The 26476-nt window shown below is 42.3% G+C and overlaps 2 protein-coding genes across 2 annotated transcripts in view; one reads left to right on the plus strand and one right to left on the minus strand.

Moving 5' to 3' along the window:
* Positions 1 to 16290, plus strand: part of rnf43 (ring finger protein 43) — an 84799-nt gene extending 68509 nt beyond the window's left edge. The window contains exons 3-9 of the mRNA XM_019895167.1: positions 10663 to 10737; positions 10840 to 10965; positions 11302 to 11403; positions 11603 to 11773; positions 12520 to 12622; positions 13446 to 14912; positions 15727 to 16290. Of these exons, the coding sequence (XP_019750726.1) occupies positions 10663 to 10737; positions 10840 to 10965; positions 11302 to 11403; positions 11603 to 11773; positions 12520 to 12622; positions 13446 to 14912; positions 15727 to 15752 (2070 nt within the window). The 3' untranslated portion in view covers positions 15753 to 16290. The remainder of the gene's footprint in view (positions 1 to 10662; positions 10738 to 10839; positions 10966 to 11301; positions 11404 to 11602; positions 11774 to 12519; positions 12623 to 13445; positions 14913 to 15726) is intronic.
* A 6255-nt stretch (positions 16291 to 22545) lies between these two features.
* The window catches only part of hpda (4-hydroxyphenylpyruvate dioxygenase a), an 8989-nt gene continuing 5058 nt past the window's right edge, over positions 22546 to 26476 (minus strand). Inside the window, exons 10-14 of the mRNA XM_019895217.1 lie at positions 25528 to 25690; positions 25366 to 25437; positions 25147 to 25269; positions 24952 to 25068; positions 22546 to 22972 (exon numbers count right to left, since the gene is read on the minus strand). Of these exons, the coding sequence (XP_019750776.1) occupies positions 22859 to 22972; positions 24952 to 25068; positions 25147 to 25269; positions 25366 to 25437; positions 25528 to 25690 (589 nt within the window). The 3' untranslated portion in view covers positions 22546 to 22858. The remainder of the gene's footprint in view (positions 22973 to 24951; positions 25069 to 25146; positions 25270 to 25365; positions 25438 to 25527; positions 25691 to 26476) is intronic.

A 26476-nucleotide genomic window follows, 5' to 3' on the forward strand; every position in this document is an offset into this window, starting at 1 on the left:
TATCTCGCCGGGATTGACTGAAGATTGCACAACAGTTCCTTCAAACCCCAGCGACTTAATTAGCGGAACCCGATTGCTCTGTGGAAACTCTTTTATGGCTTACAATAAGTCAAGTGGCGTATGCTGACTGACATACGTTGTGGTCGTTGATGACCTCGGCTCGCTGGAAGTTATGCGCAAATATACAATCGCTGTTATTGCACTTATGCAAGGCAGCTTGGAATATAGAGTTGCATCTTCGACGCGTTGTTGTTTTCGTGCTGCGTGTTTACAGGCGGCGTGTGTCACTGTGTTCACTGTGTTCAGTGTGTGTGTGTGTGTGTGTGTCTGCGTGTCTTTAGCAAAAAGACATGGCTCACTGCATGGCCTATTCCAAGAATGAATTCCTGGAAGCTTACAAGAGTTGTTGAATGAGTGCTCAAGGCAGGAATGACGGGCGGGACTGGAGGGAGGTAGTTCAACACTGCAGGAGGGGTGTCAGGCTCTCACTTACTGGCTTGATTAAATAACAGGATGCTTTGTGAAAACAAGGACATTATCTGCGTCTTTTAACGGCCAGGAAAGGCTCTCTAATTGGCTTCCCCGACTCATGACGACGTCAAAGACAAATAAGTGTCAGCCGGTTCCAAAAATGAAAGAAATAAACATGGACTTGCTCTTTCTCGGGCACATTTACAAGACATTCATCAAGATAAGCTATTAAGAGCATCTGTGTCTCTTTCACCTCAAATTAGCAGGTTCCCCACCTAAATAGCTTGCTTGAGTGCATAACAAATAATAGAGATTCCTCTGTTGGATCAGATGATTTTTTTATGGGAGAACGGAGAAGAAGAAAAAAAAACAGCAACCAGAGGTGGAGTTTGCTGTGTTTTTAATCGCTGCATGATCAAAGCATCTAACATCTCCCTGCGTGACATGCAGCCCAGGTGGTTTAGCAAATTATACACATTACAGTCAAATCACACTATAATTAAAGTATATCCAGAAGTGTGTAGCCTTGAAGAATTCTTGACATAGTTCAAGTTTGGACAGCTTTTTTTTTTTGAAATTACAGGAGACCCTCAGAACTCCAGCACGATTTCTTCCAGGAGTTCCAACTTCCATTTGTTCAGATTTTAAATTCTTTTTTCCAAATCGCAAATAACATCAATGTCGTGAGAGAGTCACACTTTTAAAATTGGACCTCTTGCGGGCCCATCATCAGATTTTACCGGCAACGTCAGTCCCACCTGCGCCGCTTCCTTTATTTTTCAAAGATGCATGAAGCAAGCGACTGCATTTCAGGTGGCATTTGGCTCACTCCCGTCATCTTTTCCTCTGCATTTCAAATCTGCGTCACACTGCACCGGGCACCCCGGTAAAACTGGAGAGAGTAAGCGGTTTGGTACAGCGCTGAATGATCTCAGATCAGGTGTATCGTTTCAACACACTTTGGGTTCCTTTTTTTCCAGATGGCCTGTCTCTGAATAATGTGCTCATGAATGGGAAGTACAAGTAGGAGGAGTGTGTGATTCAGACCCACCCCTCGGGCTTAATACTTTAACCGAGAGTGTAGAATCCGCTCACCTGCCCTGACATGCCGCACGCCCCTCCTCCTCACGTTCAAACCCCCTCAAACACCCGACTCTTTACAGTGGCCTCACATCAAAGTAAGTAATGGATACTCAGAAAAAGCCACTCCTTTCCCTCCTTCATCCAATTCAACTGCCACTCAGTCGACTGGTAGCTAGCACATAACACACACACACGCACACAGAATAATTTGTCAAACGGTTACAGTTAATGCTGTCTTCACTTAATTTTTAAAATGCTACCCGCTTCCAAAAACATTCAATTGATGGCGCAGTGTTCCCTCACTACTTGGCGGTTCGATTATTGTGGCGTCGCTCTATTGCAGGTTTTCATTAGTGACCATAATTTAAACTATTGCAGTTTTACCTCGCTATTTTGCGCATTTCCCGGTTATTTTTCTTCCTTCCAAGTTGCACCAGTACAAAATTATTATGATGATTATTATTTTGGGGTTGGGGGGATGTGGGGGCAGAAACCCAGACCATGAACACAAATCCCCGTTCCTTCATTGTGGGTACGTTCGGAAATACACTCCGAGCGCACTGCTTCACTCCGACAGTTAAAAAACTCGAAACGTCGTTCAACTGTGCCGTTCAGTTCTTCAGAGTGCCTCAAAAATAGGGCCCAGTGCTGGCAGTACAAAGGAAGTGAACAGTTGCGTTCAAAAACAAACCGCACTGCACACCTTGGCAACACACAAGACGTTATGGTAGTCATGGCAACTAACTTTCGGTTCTCACAACAATTGACAAGGTGCAGTAATCCACCAGGATTGTACCTTTGGCTACAATGCGACGCAGGGTTATGGTTAAGGGAAGCCATTTTAATGTAAAAAGAAAAACTTTTGCGTAGTTCTGAAGCCAACGTTTTGTCGTCCTCGTGTGCTGCCGGAGTGCAGAGCGCACTCAGCTCACATTAATTTACGAATGCAGCCTGTAATTAAAAAGTTGAATTTATTGAGTGCAGCAAGTGTTTAGAAAGGTGGCAAGCCGTGTGCGGGCATTCGTAATGGCTTCATAGAGGCATAGTTTTTTGTTACTAGCCAATTTCAGACAAAGCTTTGGATATGAACATAAGAACGTGTTACATTTTTAATAATTCCTTTAATGTGAGTCCATCTGGGGCAATAGATTTCAAGTTGCTAGCGCTCACGTTATTACTAAGGTGAGAGTCTGCAGTGCTTGATCAATTTGGAGTGCGTGTACAATGAATGAATTAAATAAAACGCAACCAGAGAGATTCAAAATTATCCGCTCCGGGAGTCTGGTCAATTCGTCATACAAGGGTTAAAAGCAGTTAAAACTTGATTAACAGTAAAATGTACAAATAATAAATCATATATGGTGCTCTCTCATGAGTAACTTTTGATTGGTTTTAATCTAATGTTAGCTTGTATCCTCTTTTGCTGCGCCTCAGATGGACAGGTGTGAAGATAACGAATTTAGGCGTTGACTAAATCAACTGGTCTCAGTAAAGTTGCAAACTATCGCGTGGTTTACATGCGAAATGGAAGCCATCTGGCCTCGGTCCACTATAAGTCCAACTCGCTGTTGGAGCTTTCGTTTTCACTCTGAATGTCTTTGTAGCCCTCAGCTCCTTTGTATTCTGTGATGCAACGCGCAGCTAACACGATAAGCTAGTGTGTCAATAATAAGCTCCCACCATGCTTTTGAATATCATGACGGTGATGTAACTACATGTGGCATCTAAACAGATTACAATGTTGACTTAACAGACACGGCCTTAGTTTCACATGTTCGCAGTTAGCGGCCACATCGATGTCTGACAGCACATCTTCTTTTCATCAAACTGAAGCGAAAGATGTGCTCAAGTCGTGCCGAGCGCAATCTGCTGTTTGCTGCTCTTTTATAGCCTGCATAAAAGTTCATAATTGTTCATGTTATAAAAAAATCAATAAAAAATGCCAGTTTGGCTCCACTTCATTCACTAACCATTTGCTAATCCATATGGCAAACGTATTCCTGTTTACATTCTTGTGACCAATAAGAGAAGAGACCGTGGTTTGTGTTCACGCATTTTGGTACGCATGGAATTTTTACTGTGTGAATACAAACTGAGCCAGGGGGGCACAGTATTTACAATCCCGTCAACTGATTCTGAGAAAGCAAACTACAGGTGTGAGAGCCTAGTCTTAACTCGACAAAGCCGCATTCACAGATGTGCCTCGTGTGTGTGTGTGTGTGTTTTTTTTTTTGTCTTTACGATCATAAAGTATTCAGGATAATCTCTGTTGACCAGGAGCACACAAAGTGAACAGTCAACCCTGTTGAGTTCATGTTTGAAACTGATACTAACATAAGATTAGAATTCAAGACACTGTTACAGAAAGACCAGGCAAGTGACTATGAATAAGATAACATTTGTGCTAACCATGGGTCACATCAACAAATGGAAATGGCATGCTAACTATCCCCCGGCCACACTGTTCATGTTAAGCGGTGTTGAAAACGGATGGATGGATGCTACAGGACGGCTAACATCATAAACCTGAATTTGACACTGAGCATATTTTATGCACTGCTGCCCTTCCTGGAAGATGATGAATTTGCTTTTCAAAACCCTTGATTGCGTGGTTCTTCTCTTGGTGTCCCACAAGATAAGACAACCTGGGTCTTGTAAGGGGCTAATGTCACACATGCAGGCAGTTGGAAGTTTTGTGCCATATTACACTTGATAACCGCAGGGGGAACCCAAGAGATGAAAAGGAAAAAAAAATGTTTCCTATTTACGTTAAAAGTGCAGCGGTCCTTGTGGGTCAAATTCTTGACATTAAAGTGGATGACCTGTCAAACACAATGTCCACAACATAAATGCAGACTGCACCTGTTTTCAATGCCATTTAACCCTGCTATCACCACCACGCGCCCACACCCCTGTCTGCTCCTCATTTAGCCAAGCGGCGTGTCCCTGGGCCGCAGTAATGCTTGCCGTGTGCCGAGCCGCTCTGGAGAAATGACAGGGCAGGGAGAGTCCCGCCTTGGGCCTATAGGCACACAGCTCTGTACTCTGTCATTAGATACTTTAATGCAACGGCAGAACCACAGCATGCACGCCTCACTCTTCCCCTCGCCTCTAGGCCTTTCTCTTTCACTCTCACTCCGTCGCGCCACACGGAGGATTCCACTGTGTAATTTGCCTCTGCACTGAATGATGTGGGTTGTCACACCGAAAAGAGAACCTGCATGGTCCCCACAAGAAGCAGTATGCTTGATTGATTATAAAAGTATAATGAGTCAGGTTGCTTTTTTTTTTTTTTAAGGTGGGCGGGGTTGTTTGAAATGTCCAACATGACATTGGCAAATTCTCACTGTATCCAAAAAAAGAGGAATGTCTAAAGATGAGTAAAATTACAGAATTTTTGTACACATACCAATTGGCATGTCACAATTTGGTCCTAACCTTTTTACACTCGTATTTGAACCGACTAGAACCACCTGCGTTGTCTTATGTGAGAAGAGGGGACAGCTGCGGAGGACAGCAGACACATGTCCACACAGCATAGCCACAAAGTCATCAAACTTACAGGAGGAGCACTCTTGCGTTGGTCGGTCCCAAAGAGGCACGCAGTAATTTCTGCTCCAGTATAAATTTTATATGTAGATATAGATCTATATATACTTTCTGCTTCAATATAAATTGTATATATAGATATAGATATATTTTTTTTCAACTAAAAATGTTTAACTCATTCAGTACCAGCCAATTCTGGACCAAGTTTGAAAAGACGTTTAAAAACGTCTTTGGGAGTGAATAAGTGGTGGCGAAAATATGGCTCTGGTTGAAGACTTCCAACAAGATTTCTTCTTTCATCTCAAAAGTGTTTGATAAGGTTGTCAAGTTACCTTCATTCCACACCAAATTCATTCAACGAAGATTTAATGGTCCATCTTCCCCCCAACCGCCCTTCAATAAGCACAATCATACCGAAACTGAGAAGAGCCCATTAACTGTGGATAAGGCACAATATCTGATTTATCTATTGTCATTCAATTATGTTAAGAAAATAAGAAGAAAAAACAAAATACGATTGTCATAACATGAAGTATTTTTCTTGTGACCAAGTTTGAAAAGACGTTTAAAAACGTCTTTGGGAGTGAATAAGTGGTGGCGAAAATATGGCTCTGGTTGAAGACTTCCAACAAGATTTCTTCTTTCATCTCAAAAGTGTTTGATAAGGTTGTCAAGTTACCTTCATTCCACACCAAATTCATTCAACGAAGATTTAATGGTCCATCTTCCCCCCAACCGCCCTTCAATAAGCACAATCATACCGAAACTGAGAAGAGCCCATTAACTGTGGATAAGGCACAATATCTGATTTATCTATTGTCATTCAATTATGTTAAGAAAATAAGAAGAAAAAACAAAATACGATTGTCATAACATGAAGTATTTTTCTTGTGGGGATCTGTGCGTTTTTGTTGAAATTGGGACATGCCGGCAAAATGAAGGGACTATGCCCATGTCTTAAACCCACAACAAATAGCGAGATCTGCACACGTGACGTGACCTTCAAAATAAAGTGCTGGAATGACCCCTGTGAATGCGAAAGAAAGACATTTTTTTCACTGGGTCGTTTTTTGCCATGTGGAGAACACGATGTGATGCCAGCTCGCTGGCTCGCAGACCACACTTGAGCAGGGATGTAAACAAATAGCGTTGGCTGAGCTCAAGCAGGCCACCCCTTGAAGGAAAGGGCAGATCACTGGCTCGATGTGTGTGTGGTCACCAACAACATCTGTTCACATCATGGCGTCAACATTTCAATAGTCGACGTAGCTGATGCATGGAGCGCTCCATCCATTTTCTGTATTTCTCATCTTCACTCGAGTCATCGGCAAGATCGAGCCTGTCCCATCTATCCTTGCGCATGTGGTGGTTAGCCCCTAAACTGATTGCGTGCCATTCGCAGGGCAGCTCCACCATTTGTAATACACATTTTATTATTAATACAGAGCAGTGATTAAATTGCAAAGTAATGTGCAATCATAAAATTATCTCATAAACTTGTAGTGCAAAAACTCGATAGCTAGGAGCAGTTTTTTAGCCCGGGGGTTGCGGCTCACATGTAGCCTTCATTTTTTTTGGCAAATGGGGCAGTTATGATTGAGCGCTCGAATCTCTGCCTAGCAACAAGCGGCCCTGGCAAGGAAAAGAATACTGCTTGCTCTCCTTGTAGTTAATAATGTTTTTGTACTTTTCTGAAGGACCACAACCTCTTTATGTTTCTGTGCAATTGTACTTTGCTGTCGGACGAGGAATCAGAATTTGGCGGGGGGGGGGGGAGTGTGGCAAAACCACGACACTGGGTGGTTGAAGTGACCCAAAAGACTTTCCGAATGTAGTCTAGGAATATCCGCTCATCTATTTCGCAAAAGAGACATTTCATCAGATGTGGATGAAAGTGAGATATGAATTATAGTGCAATTCCACAAAGTTGTCACGATGCCAACCGGAGACATAATATCTACTTGGATCCAAATAACACAGTGGGTTGCAAGAGAGTACTGTATTATTATATTCACAGTATATACATATGTTAAGTGGTTGTTGTCCCACCATTCCTTTTCATATGAAAACAGTAAGGGCTGTGACTTTTTAACCCCATAGTCACTTTCTCTCTTGTTCAACCAGAATGACTGTTTGACGAATGCCATGTCTGTTGCATTTTGATCTATCGTAGTGGGTGTCTTTACTTGTCCAGTAAGTGTATTCCTATGTTTATCCTCTGCACACGTAAAGATGAAGTAGAACCGCTTTCAATCCTGGAATGAGATCTCATAAGTGACTTCCGGCTGCGTCACACAGCAGAGACGTAGGGAGTGTGCTTGTGACCTTTTTCTAATACGAGAGGCAGTAAGGCCAAAGGTATATGTTACAATGTACGCTCAAACCTGCCCACTGTAGCATTCACCTGCAAGAAAGTATTTCAAACATTTCACTCTGTCTGTGTTAGACCCCAAATGTTCTGATTAGAGGAGAAAAAAAAGTGAGCATTTTACTGTCAATTTATGTGTTAAGAGGGCACAAGCGTAGAAGGGATTCGTGAACAATATTGCATGTAATCAAGGAAGTGTCTGTTCCTTTCTTGTCATGTATTAACTTTCCCTTTTTTGAAGTGTTAAATAATGTTCGGCCTTCAGTGCTGTCGCTCACCAAACTAGGTTTTTCATTAACTTGTGAAATGGATCAAGTGAGTGATGTTTTTTTTTTTTAAACCTGAGTCTGCCTGCCTGTCCTGTGAACATTTGGCACCGCGGATTCAGTTTGCTTGCGTCTCCTCATTAGACGCAGCGAGATGCCTGTCGCTCGCCGGCATGTGATGAAACACTGATGAAAAGGTGGCGTTTTGTTTTCACGCTCTCCTCTGGCGATGCTTGTGAAAAGCGTTTGTGAGCTTTTGTAGAATGGGCCGATAGTACAAACATTGTTGAAAGCGCAGACGCCCTCACACAGAGATGGCCTCTCAGGTCAACCCACCTCTGTTGAGAAGGGAGCGCGTGACTTTTTCTCTGCCCTGCCGCCTTCATCCCTAAAAAACAAAAAAAATCGCAACAATGACCAATATTTATCTGACGTGCCCTGCCAGGTTGATTGTTGTATTTCAACTCACGAACTTGACTGCTTCACTCTGGTCTCATTGCTTTCTTAGCAATGTTTTCAGCTGCATCATGCAGCTGCGTTGGGATAAAAGGCTCTCACTTGAGAGCCAGACAGAGGAATGAGTAAACAAGCAACTGCTTGGGGGAAAAAACAGACAGGAATCCAACAAGAAAATCAACAAAATATATGCATCTGTTACATGAAACGTCAAATATCTGCCAATGAGCAATGAATGGGATGACTGTTCTGTACCGTTTGGCATTTGACTAAATCTTCTTCTTGAAACCTTTTTTTGGACCGAGGATCTTATCCTTGTCTATGTGTGTGGCGTCCAATCCTCTTCGGATTATATACAGACTGCAAGGCTCGATCAAATTTCCATTTTAATCTTGTGCAAAGGACATTAAGTGAAAGGCAGAGGGCAGTGACCTAAGAGGACAATAAAATGACGCCAAATACACCAAGCATGGTGGAGACGACCATTGAGGTCTCTGGAAGTGAACTTTGGAAATCATGGACGGAATCCTCAAATGTACCAAGTGATGTGGCTGAAATGGAATTTATACGGGGGGGAATCTTGTGTTGGCATTATGAACAAATTGGAGACAGTCGAATGTGGTTTCGTTTATAGTTTGAAATCAAACTGACCTGAATTTCGGTTTTTAGGGCTTTTTTTAAGGTGGAAAAGGCAGGAGCAGGTATCGTTTTCGTTTTCATTAAAACTCATGGCTTGATCAAATATGGCTACGGAGGACATTTTTTGAAAGTGACCTTAAACAGCAAAGCCAGCTTTTTGGTGATTTGCAGAAGTTCAGTTTGAAGTTCAATTGCCAGCCATGTTGTATCAGAGGACCCCACGATTGTACAGTATCAGAGGAAGCCACTTTCCAAGTGGGAATTTTATCCTGCAAGACTACCGCTACTGTGATGAAAATGATTGTTCTTGTCCCACACATTGATGTTGTTGTCATCATGCATTGAATTATCTCAATGCACAAAGCCACGACATCTGTGTGAGCACACCAGAAAGGCACAGTCACCCAAACGCTGGTTGCACCTCTTACACCTTTGGTGCGACTAACTGTACTGGGTATGTCAGTGTGTAAGGGTCTGTTAAGACATTACGAATGTTTTAATATTGTTCTTTTTGGAGTTTAAATTATTTGTACTAATGTACTGTGGTATCTTCACATAGGGTTTGTTGGGGGTGGGGGGTGGGGGGATATGTGACAATCATCATGACATTGTAACCTATTAGTCAGTCTAACAAATAACTATTGGTTAATTTTTTGGTACTTTATAGTTATTGATGATGTGATATTTCTGATGGGGTCCTGCAGCCTTGTTTTATGAAATTAACTGCGTTAGTAAGCACTGCTTATTTTGAACAATGATGCAAAGCAGTTGAGCAGAATGCGGGCACTTGTAATGTTTGTCATGACACACACAGAGCAGTCCCTTAAGCGTGCACAAACAAATAAATAATCGGAGGATTAAATATTTTGTAAGTCTGTCGGATAGGTAATGACCTACAGTCGTTTGTTGAGTCTTAACGTGTGAACAATCAAATGACTCCGCTCTGTTTGCCGTCATTCTGCCTGCGTGACTCCACATAACTTCTTTCCCCCCCACTCGGGAATAACAGTCACGCTCTTCAACGTTATGAGAAAGTTTTTGGCCGAGCAGCAAGTTGGTACTCTGGCCATGAGATTCCCAGGAACACATTTTCAAAGGGGAGCCGAACATGTGCTAAGGACATACTGTCATTGCATGACTGCCACCTAGTGAGCATTCCGTGCTTTCATTTTTGTCTTAAGTGGCAGATATGCCAGTTATTTTGTCAGCAATGTATATGTTATATTCGTATTGAATAAAAACAGAAAAAAAAAACATTTTGGTAACTTGAGACAACTCCATGTTGTGTTTATTTCGTAGCTGGAGTTGCTAGCGTTGGCCCAGGCATTTGTTAGCAAAGCAGCGTGTTCCCCTTAGCATTGCAAACACTGTGAACTGGTTTACAAAAAAAATGCTAAATGAGAACTAACTCAAAACAAAAAATACAGCTTATCTCTGTTTTGTCAGATTAGATGGAGAATTTGGGAAGTTGGTGGGTTTTAAGACCAAACACGTTCGGCAGGAAACATTCTTGGAGTCAACAAACTCTCTTAGTTGAGGTGCTAGATGGGCGACTACCTGACTTTTCTCAATAATAATTGTTTTTTTTTCTGCTCATTTTTCTGTCCCCAAGATTGTAATCACTATATTCTGTTAATTTAAATCCGAATCATGGTTGACTTTCCCTTTTCTATCTTTGCATCATTATTATGTCATGTTGTCATTTGCTGGGGTTCGGGGGCTTGAGGAAGGGAAAGGAGAGATATTCTTGTTCAAATGCATCAAGTAAAAAGATGTCGGAAAAATAGTGGATGTGCATCTATAACCCTCGTCCTGTGTTTCCTCCTGCAGGCCCGCATGGCACTGGAAAAGGGAGCTCAGGCGGTTATTTTCGATGTCAGCGATGATGTCAACGCGGCTGTCGAGGTCAGTGTGAAAGCGCTAGGACCTGCACTTATGTCAAAACAAAGATGATCCCTAGTTTGGTGGTATTTCTGCATCTTGCTTATTTGCACAACTGTCATTCAGCTGAGAGAAACAGACTCCCTTCCCCGCCCGGTCGTGCTGGTGGATGCTGAGGATGCGGAGGAGTTGATGGCTCTGGTCAACAAGAACGAGGAGGCTAAAGTTCGTATTGAGATATTGGTGAAGTGGGTAAGCACAGGCTCACAAGAGCACGCAAACACACACAGCTGCAAGACTTTTCATTTGTTGGCTGGAGAGGTCGTGGGGAGGGGGGGGGGGGTTGAAGGGTTGCAGGGAAGAACGTTTGAACTGTGAGATTTCAATGACATGAGCCAATATTGCTAATCTCTGTGCTAAATGGACTTTTAGTGTGTTATTGTATACATGAGAATGTATTATTACAATGTTACAAACATTTGCATGGACAGCATGTGGCGGCTGTTGTCCTCCTTTTTTTTTTTTTTTTTTTTTTTTGTAATTGCACGATGCAGTCTGTATTCTAATTAATATTTGCTCCATTTTCAGCCACATTATGACGTGGGTATCCTGCTCACCATTGTCTTTGCTGTCGTGACCATCATCCTCATCTTTGCTTTCCGCTACAAGTGCAAGTCCAGTAGAACTTGGGTAAGTGAAACCAAAAACACTCTTACACATGTCAACCTTTACAGAAAGCCATTTTAGCATGTATTCAATATTCCTGATATCCGTTGACATCTGCGTGCTACTATAGTTCTTAATTCAGCAGGATATCAAGGATATCGGCTAAATGCTCAAACAGCCTTTCCTTCCGTAAGCCTTCTAACTTGTAGCCTCACTCATGCAGGACTCGGTGCATCAGCAGACCATGCGGGCAATTAGTCGATTGGAGACCAAAACCTACATCTCTCAGGGGTGCTCAGGCTCACAGCGCCCCCGTGGGGCCTGGGGTTCAGCGAGCAGCTCCAACTCCACCCCAGTCTGTGCTATCTGCCTGGAGGAGTTCCAGGATGGCCAGGTAAGAGGAACTGAGCATCGGGCCTCCTGTGCTTTAAGAAATAATTAGGGCTAGATGATTATGGAAAAAAAAATAACAGTCACAATTAATTTTGAGTGATGTCGAAATCATGATTGATTAAAATTGATGATTTAGTTAGTATTAATTCAACTCCCAAAACTCAATTCCTCCGACCATCATAACCTGCAGCCACACCTCTGTCACATCAACCCCGTTGCTGCATTACATCTTTGCACACATTCAAACGGTTAATATGCATCTCCCTTATCTCTTAATCGTATTTATTTAATCTTATTTTGTTGTTCTTTATTTTATTTGCACAAGTCTTGGGGCATCCTGGGCTAACACGAGACTTTTGGTATCATATTCCGTGCCCATATCTCATGGAAATGTCAATAAAACTTCCTTGAATCCTTGAGAATTCCACTTTAAATATACTGTAACTTGGAAGAGAGAAAAGAGAAAAGAGAAAATAAATAAGTAACAAAGTAAAATACCGGTAAGAATATACTAAAATAATAACAATTAAAAAATAACGGATTAAAAATAATGGCCATTCCTGCAGTGTGTGCGGTGGCCTCTTAGGGGCAGTATACTGCCTATGTTTGGCACCATAATCATTTTAAGATCGAGAAACGCCAAAATCAAAATCCCAATTAAATTTTAATGAATTGTCCAGCCACTGATATAACTTGTTCTTATTAACATTCATCTCTCCCCCCCCCTTTTTTTTTTTTTAACCCAAGCATCTCAGGATCATCTCCTGCGCTCACGAGTTTCATAAAGATTGTGTTGATCCCTGGTTGCTACAGCACCGCACCTGTCCTCTGTGCATGCACAACATCATGGGTGAGGATAAAGCCCATTTGCACATAATCTAATGAGATCTATGATACAATAGCTGGATCAAAAAATAACTAGAACATTACTTAATAGAGCGCAGTTCTTTGCAAAGGCGGACCTATTTACAAAGGTAAAGCTGTTTGTTTGAGTTTTCATCGGGCGGTTAGTTCGCAGCGTATTTCCTGGTTCACGGAGAATGAAGTCGGCACGTTACAAATGAGAAAGAAAGTCCCTTTTTTTTTTCTTCTCATCTTGTTGCCAAAGAGTTTTCCACTGACTCAGACCGCAGAAATAGATTGCATCCACGCCTTCATTGGTACTCTCAGAGAGCTTTTTTCTGTGGTTCGTTTTGATTTCCAATGACGTCTACCTAGACATTGTCACAGTTGAACGTGTTTTGTTTTGATGGCATCATACCAATAATTTCCAACCACTATGCCATGGCACATTGACAATCAATCAATCTATGAACCCACTTTTTGTGATGTTTGTTTATTTATTTATGTCTTGTGTTTGTTGGGGGGTGGTGTTGGGTTGACATGTGCCTTAGCTCAGTCGACGTCTGGAAACAGCGCCTTATACGACATCGCACAATGCTGTTGTTATTATTAACTCATTAGATTATGCAGGTGTACCAAATGATACGGCCAATGACTGGAAAGTAGGAGCTAAAAGTATCGTTGCCTCTTCTCATTGGTCATCAAATTTCTTTTTAGATTTTGTGATTTATTATCCTTTGGCATCACTTTATTATGAATTTCAGAAATGAGCATCGATAGATACCAAACAATAGCATAGCATGTCTTGTAACGATGGTTGTAATCCACAGGGGCGGAGAGGCATGCCCAGAGGAACAGACACCAATCCAGTCCAGAACAGCGTTTCCTCCACCCTCAGCCTTACAGCAGTCCACGAAACCACCCGTTCCCCCAGCATGACATCCCATTTTCTATGAGGCCACTTTATCCTCGTGGTCCCTCGGGCTCGTATCCCTCTGTTGGCCACTACAATTCCTCCTCTCCCATGGACAACCAAACCCTACGTTTGCTTACCAGCAGGCCACTGGGTGTCCCCTGTGGGTACCACCTTCCAGCAGAGGGTCCCAGAAGGCCCCATAGGACTGGCGGTAACTGCAGGACTTCTACTCACCACTACACCCCCCGCCGGTCCTGTCACAACTACCGCTCATCTTGCCCAGCTCAGCGCAGCGCTTCCAACTCCAGAGTGCACCACATCGCCTCAGCCACCCCACAAAGCCGCGGAGCGGCGGCCCATGGTCGACTGGACGAGGGCAGCTGCTCCGGCGGCAGCTACCACACGGATCGCAGTGGATATTTGGCCGACGGGCCGGCGAGTGACTCTAGCTCAGGGCCGTGCCACGGCTCCTCCAGCGACTCCGTTTTGAACTGTACTGACGTGTCCTTGCAGGGAGTTTACGGCAGCTGGTCCACTTTCCGCAGCTCACTGAGTAGCGACTACGATCCATTTGTGTATTACGGGCCGGGCTCCGTCGAAGTGGAAGCCCAGGGCCGGCCCAGGTCTCTGGATTCTGTGGTGAACAAAGTTGGCTGCCCTGAGGAGCAACCTCAGACTGTGTTTAGCCACATCCACTACCACCGCCATAGACACCACCACTATGATGATGGGGAGCACAGCCAGGACCCAAGCAGAGGCTCAGATGAGGAGCAGGGGGCCGGTGCGGCCACAGCCCCTCCTGCACTCGTCTTGGATAAAGACTCACCCGTTGCCCCCCCTAAGCCAAGTCACTGCCAGTGCCAAAAACCAGACTGTACACATCTGCTGCCCGTTTCTGGGACAGAAGGTCGGGATCCGGACCCGAGCGCATCTTCGGGGCCTTCTGTCCTGGTGTCCTCTATCCCCTTACATCTACAAACCCACTGCTGCCACCAGGGACACTCACCCGCAGCTCTCGGACGGAGCTGTGTGCGAGACCACCCCTCTGTTCGTTTCCACCAGAGCTTGGACCTTCAGGATGATCGGAGCGTCCGCATCCACTTCGGCCAAAGCTCGGGCTTTTGCTGCTCTCCCCCTGAACTGCACCCCGCCCTCCTTCCCGTACCTCTAATTCTGGACTCGGGAGGTATAGACGACTGGCCCTGCTGTGCCGGGGCCCATGTTGTGTGGCAAAAGCGGGTGCAGGAGGCCCACTCTGAGCCTCATCTCCTGGGGACCAAGAACTCTATTGAGAGACCTCCTTGCAGGTCCCAGCATGGCCTTGCTGCAGACCGCAACACAGACAGTTGTTTATACTGCCAAAAAATGTACCACAATCAGGGTGAGTGTTGTCAGTTTCTTTGATCCATTTGAACACGACCAACTATTGAACTTTGGAAAGGATGAGTCTGCTTTATGACAAGATCATTTTTTGTTGCCAGCTTATGCTCACAATGATATATTGTGTGTTGCATTTCAAGCGCGTCGTTCATCTGGCACAATTCTATTTTTTTTTTTATATACATGTATAAATTATGTGTCATGGCAGCATAAATTACAGCAGTGGAATCCAATATCGGAATCAGGCCCCTTCCAGATGTTGATAATCGTATGTCTGCCAATGTTATAACACACACAGATATTCTCTGTCTATGCTATCACGATGACATCAAAATACATCAAAAAATAAATGCGGAGACACATCCGTGACGCTGTAAATCTACAAATACAGGGGAACCTCTGAAGCTGAATGTCACTCGGGTCATGCAATTTAGAATTCAACCACAGTGGGCCTTAATTTATTCAGTGTAAAATGTGAATTCTCTGCTGTATTTTGCTCTGATTTTGACTTTTTGTGTGAAACAAAATCTCATCGAAGCGCAGCATCACCAATGGTTTTTTTTTTTTCATGTTTTACATTGGTTAACTTCTTATACTTAGTTGACAATAGACAGTGTTCCAAAAAAAGGCATAAAGCGCATCTGCCACGTGAGTCATCATTATCGGTCATCATTTCGGAGTTTCTCCCGCCTTATAAGAACAACGATTAACTTCGACGTATCTAATATTCTCCTTTATCGACAGACTCTTTGAAGAGCCGTTGTTTCTTATCCAAGTCGATGTGTAAATTCAACTTTTCTCTGATGTGTCCGCAGGATCTGAAGAGGAGTCCGGTGTGTGAGAACTTGTTTCCCTAATATGACGCTGCTATACAGAGCCAGAATGGATGATCCTCTTAGTTGCTCGCACTCTTGCCTGCTGCCACGTACAGTCATTCTGCTTGCCAAGTCTTGGATTCCCTCTTCAGAGTGTCTCATGAACATCATTTTGTTTCGAATGCTTGATGACGAGATTCCGGGCTCAATCACGAAACAAATTAGCACCTAACGCACATTCGGTTGCTTTGCATGACCATCCGGAGTTGATGGGAACACCCCCACAAAGGGTTTAAAGTGTGGAAAGAGTGGGAAAAGGGGCTCTTGTTCTGGCTGTTGTCACTCACGGGGTCAGACTCCACGTGTGCGTGGCTCACCTAATTCAGAAGAACTTGATTTTGCTCACCGCGGTACCTTCATTCATTCACTCACGTGATCGACATCTTCCTCCTTGCTGAGTCGAGCCTCAGCTGATCAAACTTTTCTCTAAGCCTACCTCAGCTCAGAATTTGTCTTGCCTCACACAGGGTTTTCTTTCAAGGTACTGCTGTAGTTTTTTTTTTTTTTTAATCAAATCCAAGTATCTCCCACAACCTAAAAAGATATCATGTTGCTAATTTGGCAGCGGGAAAGGTTGATTCAGGTGAAAGTTCAGTGAGGTTGCTGAGCCTTCCGCGGGCCTTGTTTTCAAGACAGCACTTCAATAATGGCAGCTCCTTTCAGCATTTTTTGTGCGCGGTTTTATTTTTTTTTTTTTTTAATCAAATCCAAGTATCTCCCACAACCTAAAAAGATATCATGTTGCTAATTTGGCAGCGGGAAAGGTTGATTCAGGTGAAAGTTCAGTGAGGTTGCTGAGCCTTCCGCGGGCCTTGTTTTCAAGACAGCACTTCAATAATGGCAGCTCCTTTCAGCATTTTTTGTGCGCGGTTTTATTTTTTTTTTTTTTTTTTTTTTTAATCAAATCCAAGTATCTCCCACAACCTAAAAAGATATCATGTTGCTAATTTGGCAGAGGGAAAGGTTGATTCAGGTGAAAGTTCAGTGAGGTTGCTGAGCCTTCCGCGGGCCTTGTTTTCAAGACAGCACTTCAATAATGGCAGCTCCTTTCAGCATTTTTTGTGCGCGGTTTTATTTTTTTTTTTTGGTTTGTTTTTGGTACAATATTCCTTTAATTTGTCCAAATGACTGAATAGTGTTGCCACCATGACAAGCAACTGTCTCCTTGGCACTTTGCATCTGAGGGATGACCTTTTTTGATCTTTTCTGCTCAGCTCATCTCCCCCCCCCCCGCAATCTTCTCCAGCAACTGAAGTTCCTCAAAATTGTTTGACATTGTAACCTTAGAAAACACCCAGTGCCTTTAAATTTTCTTAATACCAGTGGTATAAAGCCTGACGAGAGGCAGATTTTACTGCAGGGTGCCATAGCTCAGAAGTGCCACATGCTGTTGCCATGATGCATGAAACTAATTATAAAACCGGTGTCTCATTGAGCAGCACAGGTTTGCAAGTTTGTGCAAGTCTTTTTTTTTTCCCAATCCAATTTTGCGAACAGTTGCAAAGACGTTTGCCAGACATTCCCAACCAATTTTGCCAGCCGCAAAAAGTTTTTCCAAATTTTGAACATGTTCCGACAAGAAAAAAAAATTGAGATCATTAAAACTGTTGGCAAACGTCTTTGCGAGCTTGAAAGGACCCTGATGAAAAAACAAACTTCGGTATGGGCATGCACACTTGCAAACCTTCGCCGCTCAGTGAGGTACGGCCATTCGGGGAGGATTCTGAGGAAAGCCCCTGTCCCAGTGAGCGGCAAACAATTGCAAGTATTTACGAAGGCAGCGAACGTTGCACTTTGGACCGGGTTTGTTTTGGTTCGTTTGGGCTCGCAAATGATCGCTTGAACGGTTGCCAGATGTTCAGCAGATGTTGGCCTATACTTTAGAGCAAAATTTATTTGCAACAAGAACAACTACCTAAACTGTTGGCAAAGATTTTGCGAACATTTGTGACCTTGAACGAACCCCGACTACCTCTGCCGAATTTTGCTACTGTCCCCAAGAATCACAACCGTTGCCCGCCTCAGTGAGGGAGGTGCTGAATGTCTCAGTAATTGCCAAACAGTGGAAATTCAGTAATTCAGTTTAATCAAATCTGGTTAAAAAGTGGGGGCCCCACTGAAAAAAAAAATAAAATAAAGGGGCTCCTCGGTTCTTTTCCTACAGTGGCAACATGAACCAAAAATTGTACGAAAGTGACACCTATGAAATGGAAAAACGGTAAGCACACAGAAGTCACCAAACGTGCTTTCTTGTGCCCCGAGACGATATCGTTTTAAGCTACGTGAGGTTTGTAACCGCGAAATGTCATGTGAAATTGTAAACCGAGGACCCCTGTATTGGGAAAAATACCTTTCCAGAAAAAAAAAAATGCAATTATAAGAATAGAATAGTGACTCCAAGTCAAAATATTTGAAGGTTATTCTTGCAAGGAGGAAAGTGAACAATTTCAAGCATAAAGTAGAATTATTTCAAGACAAAAGTTGTTTTTACGAGATGAAATCAGGATTTTACAAACAGGAGTTTAAATCTGAGAGGGAAAAAAACATTCTGAGCATACCATCATGAATAATACGATAAAGAGTTTTAATTTGACAAGAAGAAAATACATTTGTGTGAAAATTAAAAAATAAATTACGATGACATCTTTGGATTGTATGAGGACAAAGATGGCATAGGTAGTGGAAAAAAATATTTCACTTTTACTTGAACTGCAAAATGCTTGCTTTCATGTGAGTTCTCGACACAACAGGATCACTGTTTTGTCACACATAGCCTACGTGAAATTACTTCTTAGAGGAGTTGTATGATCACCAACCAGATTTGTGTTCAACAAATATTAATATATGGCATGCTTCAAGAGGGACATAGCAGCTGCTTGTCTTGTGAAAATGATATTTGTCTTTTAAATATTACCACTGACCATGATCAGTTGAGTTTGTGTTGAAAAAGTGTTTTGTTTTTTTTCCTCGTGACTTTCTGACCTTTGTCTTGGAATATTACAACTTTATTCTTGCAATAGTTTTGACTTAGTTACATAACATTTTCATGCTTTTCCCGTAATACCCGCAACTTGAGGTCATTCACAGAGCAAAATGTTGCTTTTCGGCATGGCCCTTAAAATACCTTGGTCGACGTTTACCCATCGTCGTATTTTGTCACTGTCAAATATGCGTTAGCAACTTACACCAAGTTGACAGTCGCCCAGCCATTGATTTGCTCTGCGCCCTTTTAGCCACTCAACACTTGACCTTTGCACATACAACTCAACCACAGCACGACCGATCCTCTTTCTCCGCATTTGCAGTTTCCCCCTGCTCCGTGCAAGTCTGGTAGTAGTTCTCATGGCCCCTCTTGCCTTGCCTTACTTTAACTTTGACAAAGGGCAGTTTTACCGCTAATATACTTTCGTGCCAATTGACGTTAAAAGCTCGCGGGCATTGCAATGTAACTGGTAGCACTTAGCGGAGCCTCATATGTGCCTTACGCGTTCACGAGCCACATCGCAGATGTTCTCTGCTCTCTATGGCCAGCCAAGGAGGCCAAATCCAAACAGTGCCTTTCTCGAACGTCTCCTTTTTTCCTACGCCTCCACCAATTGAAGTAAAATGAAAGTGGTAATCATTTTGGACTCGAAAGGACAATCATGGAGAAATACTGTACCTTTGAACATGCTTTACACTAATCTCAGCTAAAGAACCCGGGCGTCCTTGCCTCTTTTTTTTTTTTTTTAATCCCTGGTCGCTTTCTCTGCCATGGATGTGACTGAATTCAAACCAGCACTTTGGGTGAAGCACATGTATACAAAATCCAGAAAAAATACTACATATTATAAAAATAATAAAACAAAATTGAAACAAGCCCAAAAAGGCAGAGCACGGAATTTTCATACAATTTTAAACAATTCTGTTTGTGTATGTTTTGCAAGAATTTTAAGCTTAACACTGCCTTTTTTTTTAATAGAGTGCAAAAAAAAAAAAAATCTCTCCAAAACCCAAAGGGATCTATCTGTCAGTATATTTTCGATACTTGTGTACAAAAAGAATACAACAGAAACAAATAGTGTTGTATTTTATATATATACACAAATATATATATAATAGAACATTTCAATACAGTGACATGTCACTGATGTATTTATTTACTAATATATATTTATCCATTTTGTCCAGGTTTGAAAGGGTGGTTTCTGTATAGGTCTTTTTTTTTCTGTATGGAAACTAACCACAGTACCATCACAAATGTATCAACCTGTCTTCATTCCAATTATATGAAAATAAATTATTTTGAAATAAATCAAATGGCTATGTTTTTCTTGTATGACAAACATTCATACGTTACATGCAAGTCCGGATATATACTCGGACAGCCCCCAGTGTGACCCAAGCGTGGTACCTCTAAATAGTGCACTATCATGCTCAGTTTAGATTGACACAATCCGGGAGGTAACCATGTTTTATTGTTAAGGTTTGCAGCGGCATTAAACGGAGTTAAGTGTGTAAACAGTGGTTCCCTCATTTAGCTACATAAGGGTCAACATACCAGAAACAAACATTGAAAATCAACAATCATGTTGCGAATTGAATACTGAAGCGCTTTGTGTCACGTGTCGTCGTCGTAAAGAACAACTAAGAAGGCAAATACTTGTTTTCGGCCATTGTTGAAATGTGTTTCTGTAAATCAAATTTGGTTGACTTTTATTGAAGCATTCTCTTACAAATAAAGAGAATTACAGCTTTACTTCGGCCTTAGTGTAGATTAGCAGCTTCTGAATTCCATAAAATTAGCGATTTAAACGATTGACATACGATCGTGTACTCAACAAGGCGCTCCAAGTTGACTAAATGGAGCGCTTCACCAAGTGCTTTTTGACCCTCATGGCCAGCCGTCTTCAGTGGAATTTGGAACTGAACATCTTGCCGAGCGACGAATCTTTCAACATACCCGCAACATAAAACGTCATACCACTGATATAATATTTGTGGTTCAAATCATAAATATTACACTTGAAAAAAAAAGATGCCTTATAATTCGGGGCATAATTGCAAAGAAGTGGTTCGATTAGCACGTTTGGTGAGAGCATACCTGTCAACTCATACGGTTTAGCCATAGTTCATACGGATTTTGTGGTGAATCTTACGAATATGGCCATATCGCACAAATCATACGGATTCTGAAAATTTACTTTTTTTTTTTTCTTTTTTTTTCTCCTAACAGGTAGTTACGTTTGCTTTTGCCCAGAATGGTGGTAGTCTACTCGACTACTTTCATTTCCGGTAACTTTCCAGTAAATCACGTGGTTCCTAGTTGAAAACAGCAGAGTATTCATTGCATACTTCGGTAGTGTACAAGCAAGTGCTACAAGGAAACAAATATATCATTCATATTTCGTGGGTTTTTTTTCTGCCGTTATTTTGACATATAAAATGCTTTGGTATGTTATAAGGATTTTTTGCTCTTTATAAGGATTTTTTTGGTAGTTTATACAGGTTGGCGCTCCGAAAAGTTGACAGGTATGTGAGAGGTCTCAGGTTGTGACAGGCAGGTTTGTGTATGCTGGGGCTCCCTCCCGTCATCCACAAACATTCATGAAGGGTTCATGTAAAAATTATTAGGATATTTTAAGTCTAAAAAGGCAAGTTGTGTAAATATGCCTGATTGTCGTCCAGTCCAGGGACCTTAATTAGGTCAAGTACTGTAGTTCGGTATTTTTTTCAAATATTTACCTTTACTCCCCTACTGTACCTTTGAAAAAGTGTTTGTGCTTTCCATTCCTTCTTTTTGTCCAAACAGGCAACTGCCAAATACGGAAATAGGTGAGGTCAACTCAGGTGGTGAGTGGTGATTGATTGAGAGCTTGGGGTCTGATGCTACATTCCAGGAAAAGTGCACGGGGACTCAAACTGGGAATTCCAAGTTGCAAAGTAGAAGAACAAATATCTCCCCGACTTCACCGTGTTGCTTCATTGACAAACCGTATGGTGACACATCAAAGGCCAAACAAAATAAAGAAGATTAGAAAGATATATTTAGCTATCTTATGTTAATTTTGTGATTTGACATATGTTCGCGGAACACCACGTGATTTGTACTGGTCGCCTGAAGATAAGCCACTTCCTCCCCGGATTCAGTGAACGATATCGTCAGCCACAGGGCAAAATTGCCTGAGTTGTTTTTCAATATTTTGGGAAAAGAAGAAAAAACACAATTTTTAGAACACATGGTATTTTTTTTATTGGGTCTTTTGTTTCCGCTTACTTCTTCACCCATCACAAAAAAAAAAAAAACACTGCAGCGAAACGTGCAGGTTCTCCCCGGGTATGCGTGGGTGTTGTTTGGGTACTCCGGTTTCCTCCCACATTCCAAGAACATGCATGGCAAGCTGATTGAGCACTCTAAATTGTCCTTGGGTGTGGGTGCGGATGTGTGCCATATGATTGGCTGGCAACCGGTTAAGGGTGTCCCCCGCCTACCGCCCAAATACAGCTGGGATAGGCTCCAGCACCCCCGCGACCCTTGTGACGATAAAGCGGATCGGAAAATGGATGGATGGATGTAGCGAAATGGAGGGATGTGAAGCAGGAAGCATTAACTTTGAATTGTTTCATTTCATCGACAAGAATGATTCAATATCGTATCTTATGGTAGCCAAAGCACCCCCGGCTTCTTTAAAATTTTACTGAAGAATCATTGCTTTGAAAATTAAATAGCGAAGTAACTGTTTGATCGTGCTAAAGCTCTTACAAGAAAACACTCACAAATCGCAGCAGTTCCTTTTTTATTCATGGCTGAATTCACTCAAGTCATATCTGTAAATAAGGAGATAAATCCAATAGATGCATGTACTGTACTGTAGAATTGCGGGATGCATTACATCCATTGGACACATGGGGAGCTCCAATGTTGATAATATCATCAGAATGGCTGTTTGTCAAAGTATTTCTTTCTTGTCTTAGCCGGCGACTATCTTTATTTAGCCAAGTCACGGCAAACGCTTGGAGACAGCCAGCACTCCCGCACATGACTTAATGGAGGTTGTTGTTGGTTGCCTCTGAGATGTGTCGCTTAACAGAATCAGTAGAAGGCCTGGTCCTGGCCCTTGGGTGTCACCACGGTCAGATTGCCTCTGGCTTCTTGGTCCATCTCGATGGCTTCAAAGAGGGACTTGAAGTTTCCTGCCCCGAAGCCCTGGAGAGAGAGAACACATGCACGCAGCTGAGTAATCAATTTAACTTTGATGTACAATCTTCTAATGAGGAGATGAAACATGTCAGCATTTTCAGAGCCCAAAACAGGGAGCCAAAAACCTTGTTGTGACGAGGGGAGCATTTTAATCTGTGCATGCGTGTGTACGTGTGTGATTGATTTACTGAACTTTTAACAAGCGGCATCATGTCAGAGAGTGCTCGCTATGGGTGGGAGCCATAAACAGGTGTTCAACCTGCTCAGCTTCTTTTTAATGGCGTTGAAACTTTGAAGCTACAGGTGTTAATCACTGTCTGTTATGCCACTGAACAAAAGTTTCAACACTTGATCTCTTTGTGAATCAGCCAAAGGGGGTGGTCACGTCGGTGCGCAATTTAAAAAGTTGAAAAACGTGCTTTCGATTGAGGGAAAGAAGGATTTGATGCCCTACCGTTGGCTCCCATGGTGCCCATGTGGTATCCAGTACACTTGGTGTTCCAAAAGTCACTGCAAATTTCCTTTTTTTTCTATTTATTTGTATCTATTCATTTTTTTTTGCAAATGAAGAAGGTGTAAGTTAGTGAGCGTCACAATCTTCCGCTTAAAGCGTCGGTACATGTTAAGCTTTAGTAGTAAATTATGCCGAAGAATAACGTAAATTGGGGCAGCAGGACGACCATCTCAAACTGGTGCAGAACTGCATTCAGGGACAGCAAAACCTCTTGCCAGGCAAAAATTTTGCAACGCCACTCCAGTATCAATTGATAAGCAATGGATGTGATATGCTTACAGCCTAAGAATGCCGATTGCCTCACATCTGTCTGAAAGACGACTGAAACAAAATGGAGAAAAAAAAGGGGGCTCTCTGTATAAAGATGTACTTCATTAAATTAAAATTAGTACTCTTTGCTAGTACCGAGCCATGACGTAAGGGGCACAAATATTTGCCTTCCCCCAAGAACTGCCTACCAATGGTACGGCAAGGCATTGCAGCTTTATTATCATTGCGCATTTCATACACAAGATGACTGAATGCGCTTCACATTATTAACAATACAACATTTAAAAACAACAGTACCAGATTTTTTTTCCATTTATTTTCAAAATGCTTTAAAATTTGTGTGCAGCATAACAGCCAAATGCTGCTTCATCATGTTTGCCATGAACCCTGGGCTCCGCTAATTAACTCGGGGTCTGCAGACTTCAGAGTCGAACTGGGTTTATAACCCATTAACATTTCTTTAATATATTCAGGACCTAAACCATTCTGTGATTTATAGACCAATAGCAGAATTTCAAAAAATCTATTCTACAGCTGACTGGGAGTCAAGCTTTTAGAACTGGAGCAAAATGCTTTGATCTCTTTCCTCTGGTCATAACCCAGCTGCCGAGTTTTCAATGAGCTGCAGCTGTTTGGCGCTCTTTCGAGTCCGTCAAGTCAGAAAACCGTAACAATACGGTTTATAACCCATTAACATTTCTTTAATATATTCAGGACCTAAACCATTCAGTGATTTATAGACCAATTTCAGAATTTCAAAAAAATCTATTCGACAGCTGACTTGGGAGTCAAGCTTTTAGAACTGGAGCAAAATGCTTTGATCTCTTTCCTCTGGTCATAACCCAGCTGCCGAGTTTTCAATGAGCTGCAGCTGTTTGGCGCTCTTTCGAGTCCGTCAAGTCAGAAAACCGTTACAATACTCGAGCCTACTGGAGATAAAAGCTTGTCCTGGTCTGCTTGGAACACCCACCGCTTCAATCTGGATATGGTTTTGTTTTCCAATGGGAAAAGATTGTTTTAATGATTATTTTGATTTAACTGCTAAAATCTATCAGTACGCCAAGGTTTCGGACTTGATCTTTTTTTGACCGACGGCGACTGTTAAAATGTTTACTTTTTTCTTTATTCCCTAAAACAATGACCTCTGTTTTGTTTTGGTCGAGTTGAAGGAAATGCATTTGTCAAGTGGTTTCAAACTTACAAAGTGGTTGTTCCTCTGGATGACCTCCAAGAAGAGGGTGGGTCTATCCTGCACGGGTTTGGTGAAGATTTGGAGGAGGTAGCCCTTGTCGTCAAAGTCAACTAAGATTTTCAATTCCTTGAAAGGAAATATAGTAGTGTGGATATTAGGATGGCAGCAAAACGGAGAATGCGACTGAAATCGGCATCTCCTCACCTGCAGACGGTTGAGGTCCTCCTTCACTTTTATCTTGGCAATTTTGAGCTTCTCCCTCAGGGTGTCGTAGTAGGTGTCAGGTGCTGAGAGGAACTCCATCCCTCGGGCGCGCAAGTTCACAATCTTTTGGTGAGGTTGCAAAACATGTCTTTACTTGTCGATTTTGGAAGTCGAGGTGTTGTCGGCTTACTGGAATTTCGATGATGATTAAACACTCACGGCTTGAATGATGTTTGATGTGTTGAGGGCAATGTGCTGAACGCCCGCTCCCCCGTTATAGTCCACATATTCCTGCGTGGACACAGGAAGTGCGAGGATATCAAACCGTTGTTACAGTGGTGAAAGACATTATGCGGCTGGCGCTTTCGTTTCATGTCCCACCTGTATTTGTGACTTCTTTTTCCCCACTGCGGGTTCATTGATGGGCATCTTAATGGTTTCTTCGTAGTTGGTCACCACGATTGACCTGAGTGAACTGTACTGCGTGTGGATCTGCTTGTCATCGATGGACCAGAACCGATGGAACATCAAGCACTTCTGATACCTGTGTGGTGGAAGGTGAACATCAAGACATGTCACGTTCAAGGTACCATTGAGTGCACACCAGTTGAATTCAGTCCAAATCATTTGGATTTTGATAGCACCAAAGGTGTTTCGAGTCGTAGATTTAACCCTTTCATGCACCCTGTAACCTGATAACATGATAAGCTGTGCACTGTAGTAACCGCTGTCCCTGAAAGGGTTAAGAGCCCTCAAAAAACTGTTTCGAGGATAGTTTAGGGCAGGGGTCGGCACCCCAAAATGTTGAGAGAGCCTTAAAGGACAAAAAAAACAAAAAACAAATATGTCTGGAGCCGCAAAAAAATAAAAGCCTTCTATAAAACTTACAATGAATTAAACACATGCTTTATGTATGTATGAGACTGGACTGTCTCAGAATTGTTTGTTATTCATTCCTTTGTTGTGTGTTCACAAACGCCCCCATAGAATTTATTTTGTGATTTCCTCGCTTGATTTTTTTGTTTTGGTGCATTATTTTCACTTTTTTTAGTGTCAGTGAAGTGATCATTAATTTCTGTTTTTCTGAGGCTGTCTTTGAACGCCTCTTGAGTCAAACGAGAAGAGAGAAGGCACGGAGTCGGACGCAGACGTGTCTGTTTGTCGAGACTGTTAAAAGCATAAATAAAGTGTACGTTTTAAAAAACCAACACCACAGCTCTCCTTTTTCGGAGCTGCAACATGTATTTATATCTATTTGAGCTATAAGATAAGATAAGATAAGATATCCTTTATTTGTCCCACACTGGGGACAAATAAAGGATATATATAT

The sequence above is a fragment of the Hippocampus comes genome, unplaced genomic scaffold, assembly GCF_001891065.2.
Source record: "Hippocampus comes isolate QL1 unplaced genomic scaffold, H_comes_QL1_v1.1 scaffold177, whole genome shotgun sequence".
Lineage (NCBI taxonomy): Eukaryota > Metazoa > Chordata > Actinopteri > Syngnathiformes > Syngnathidae > Hippocampus > Hippocampus comes.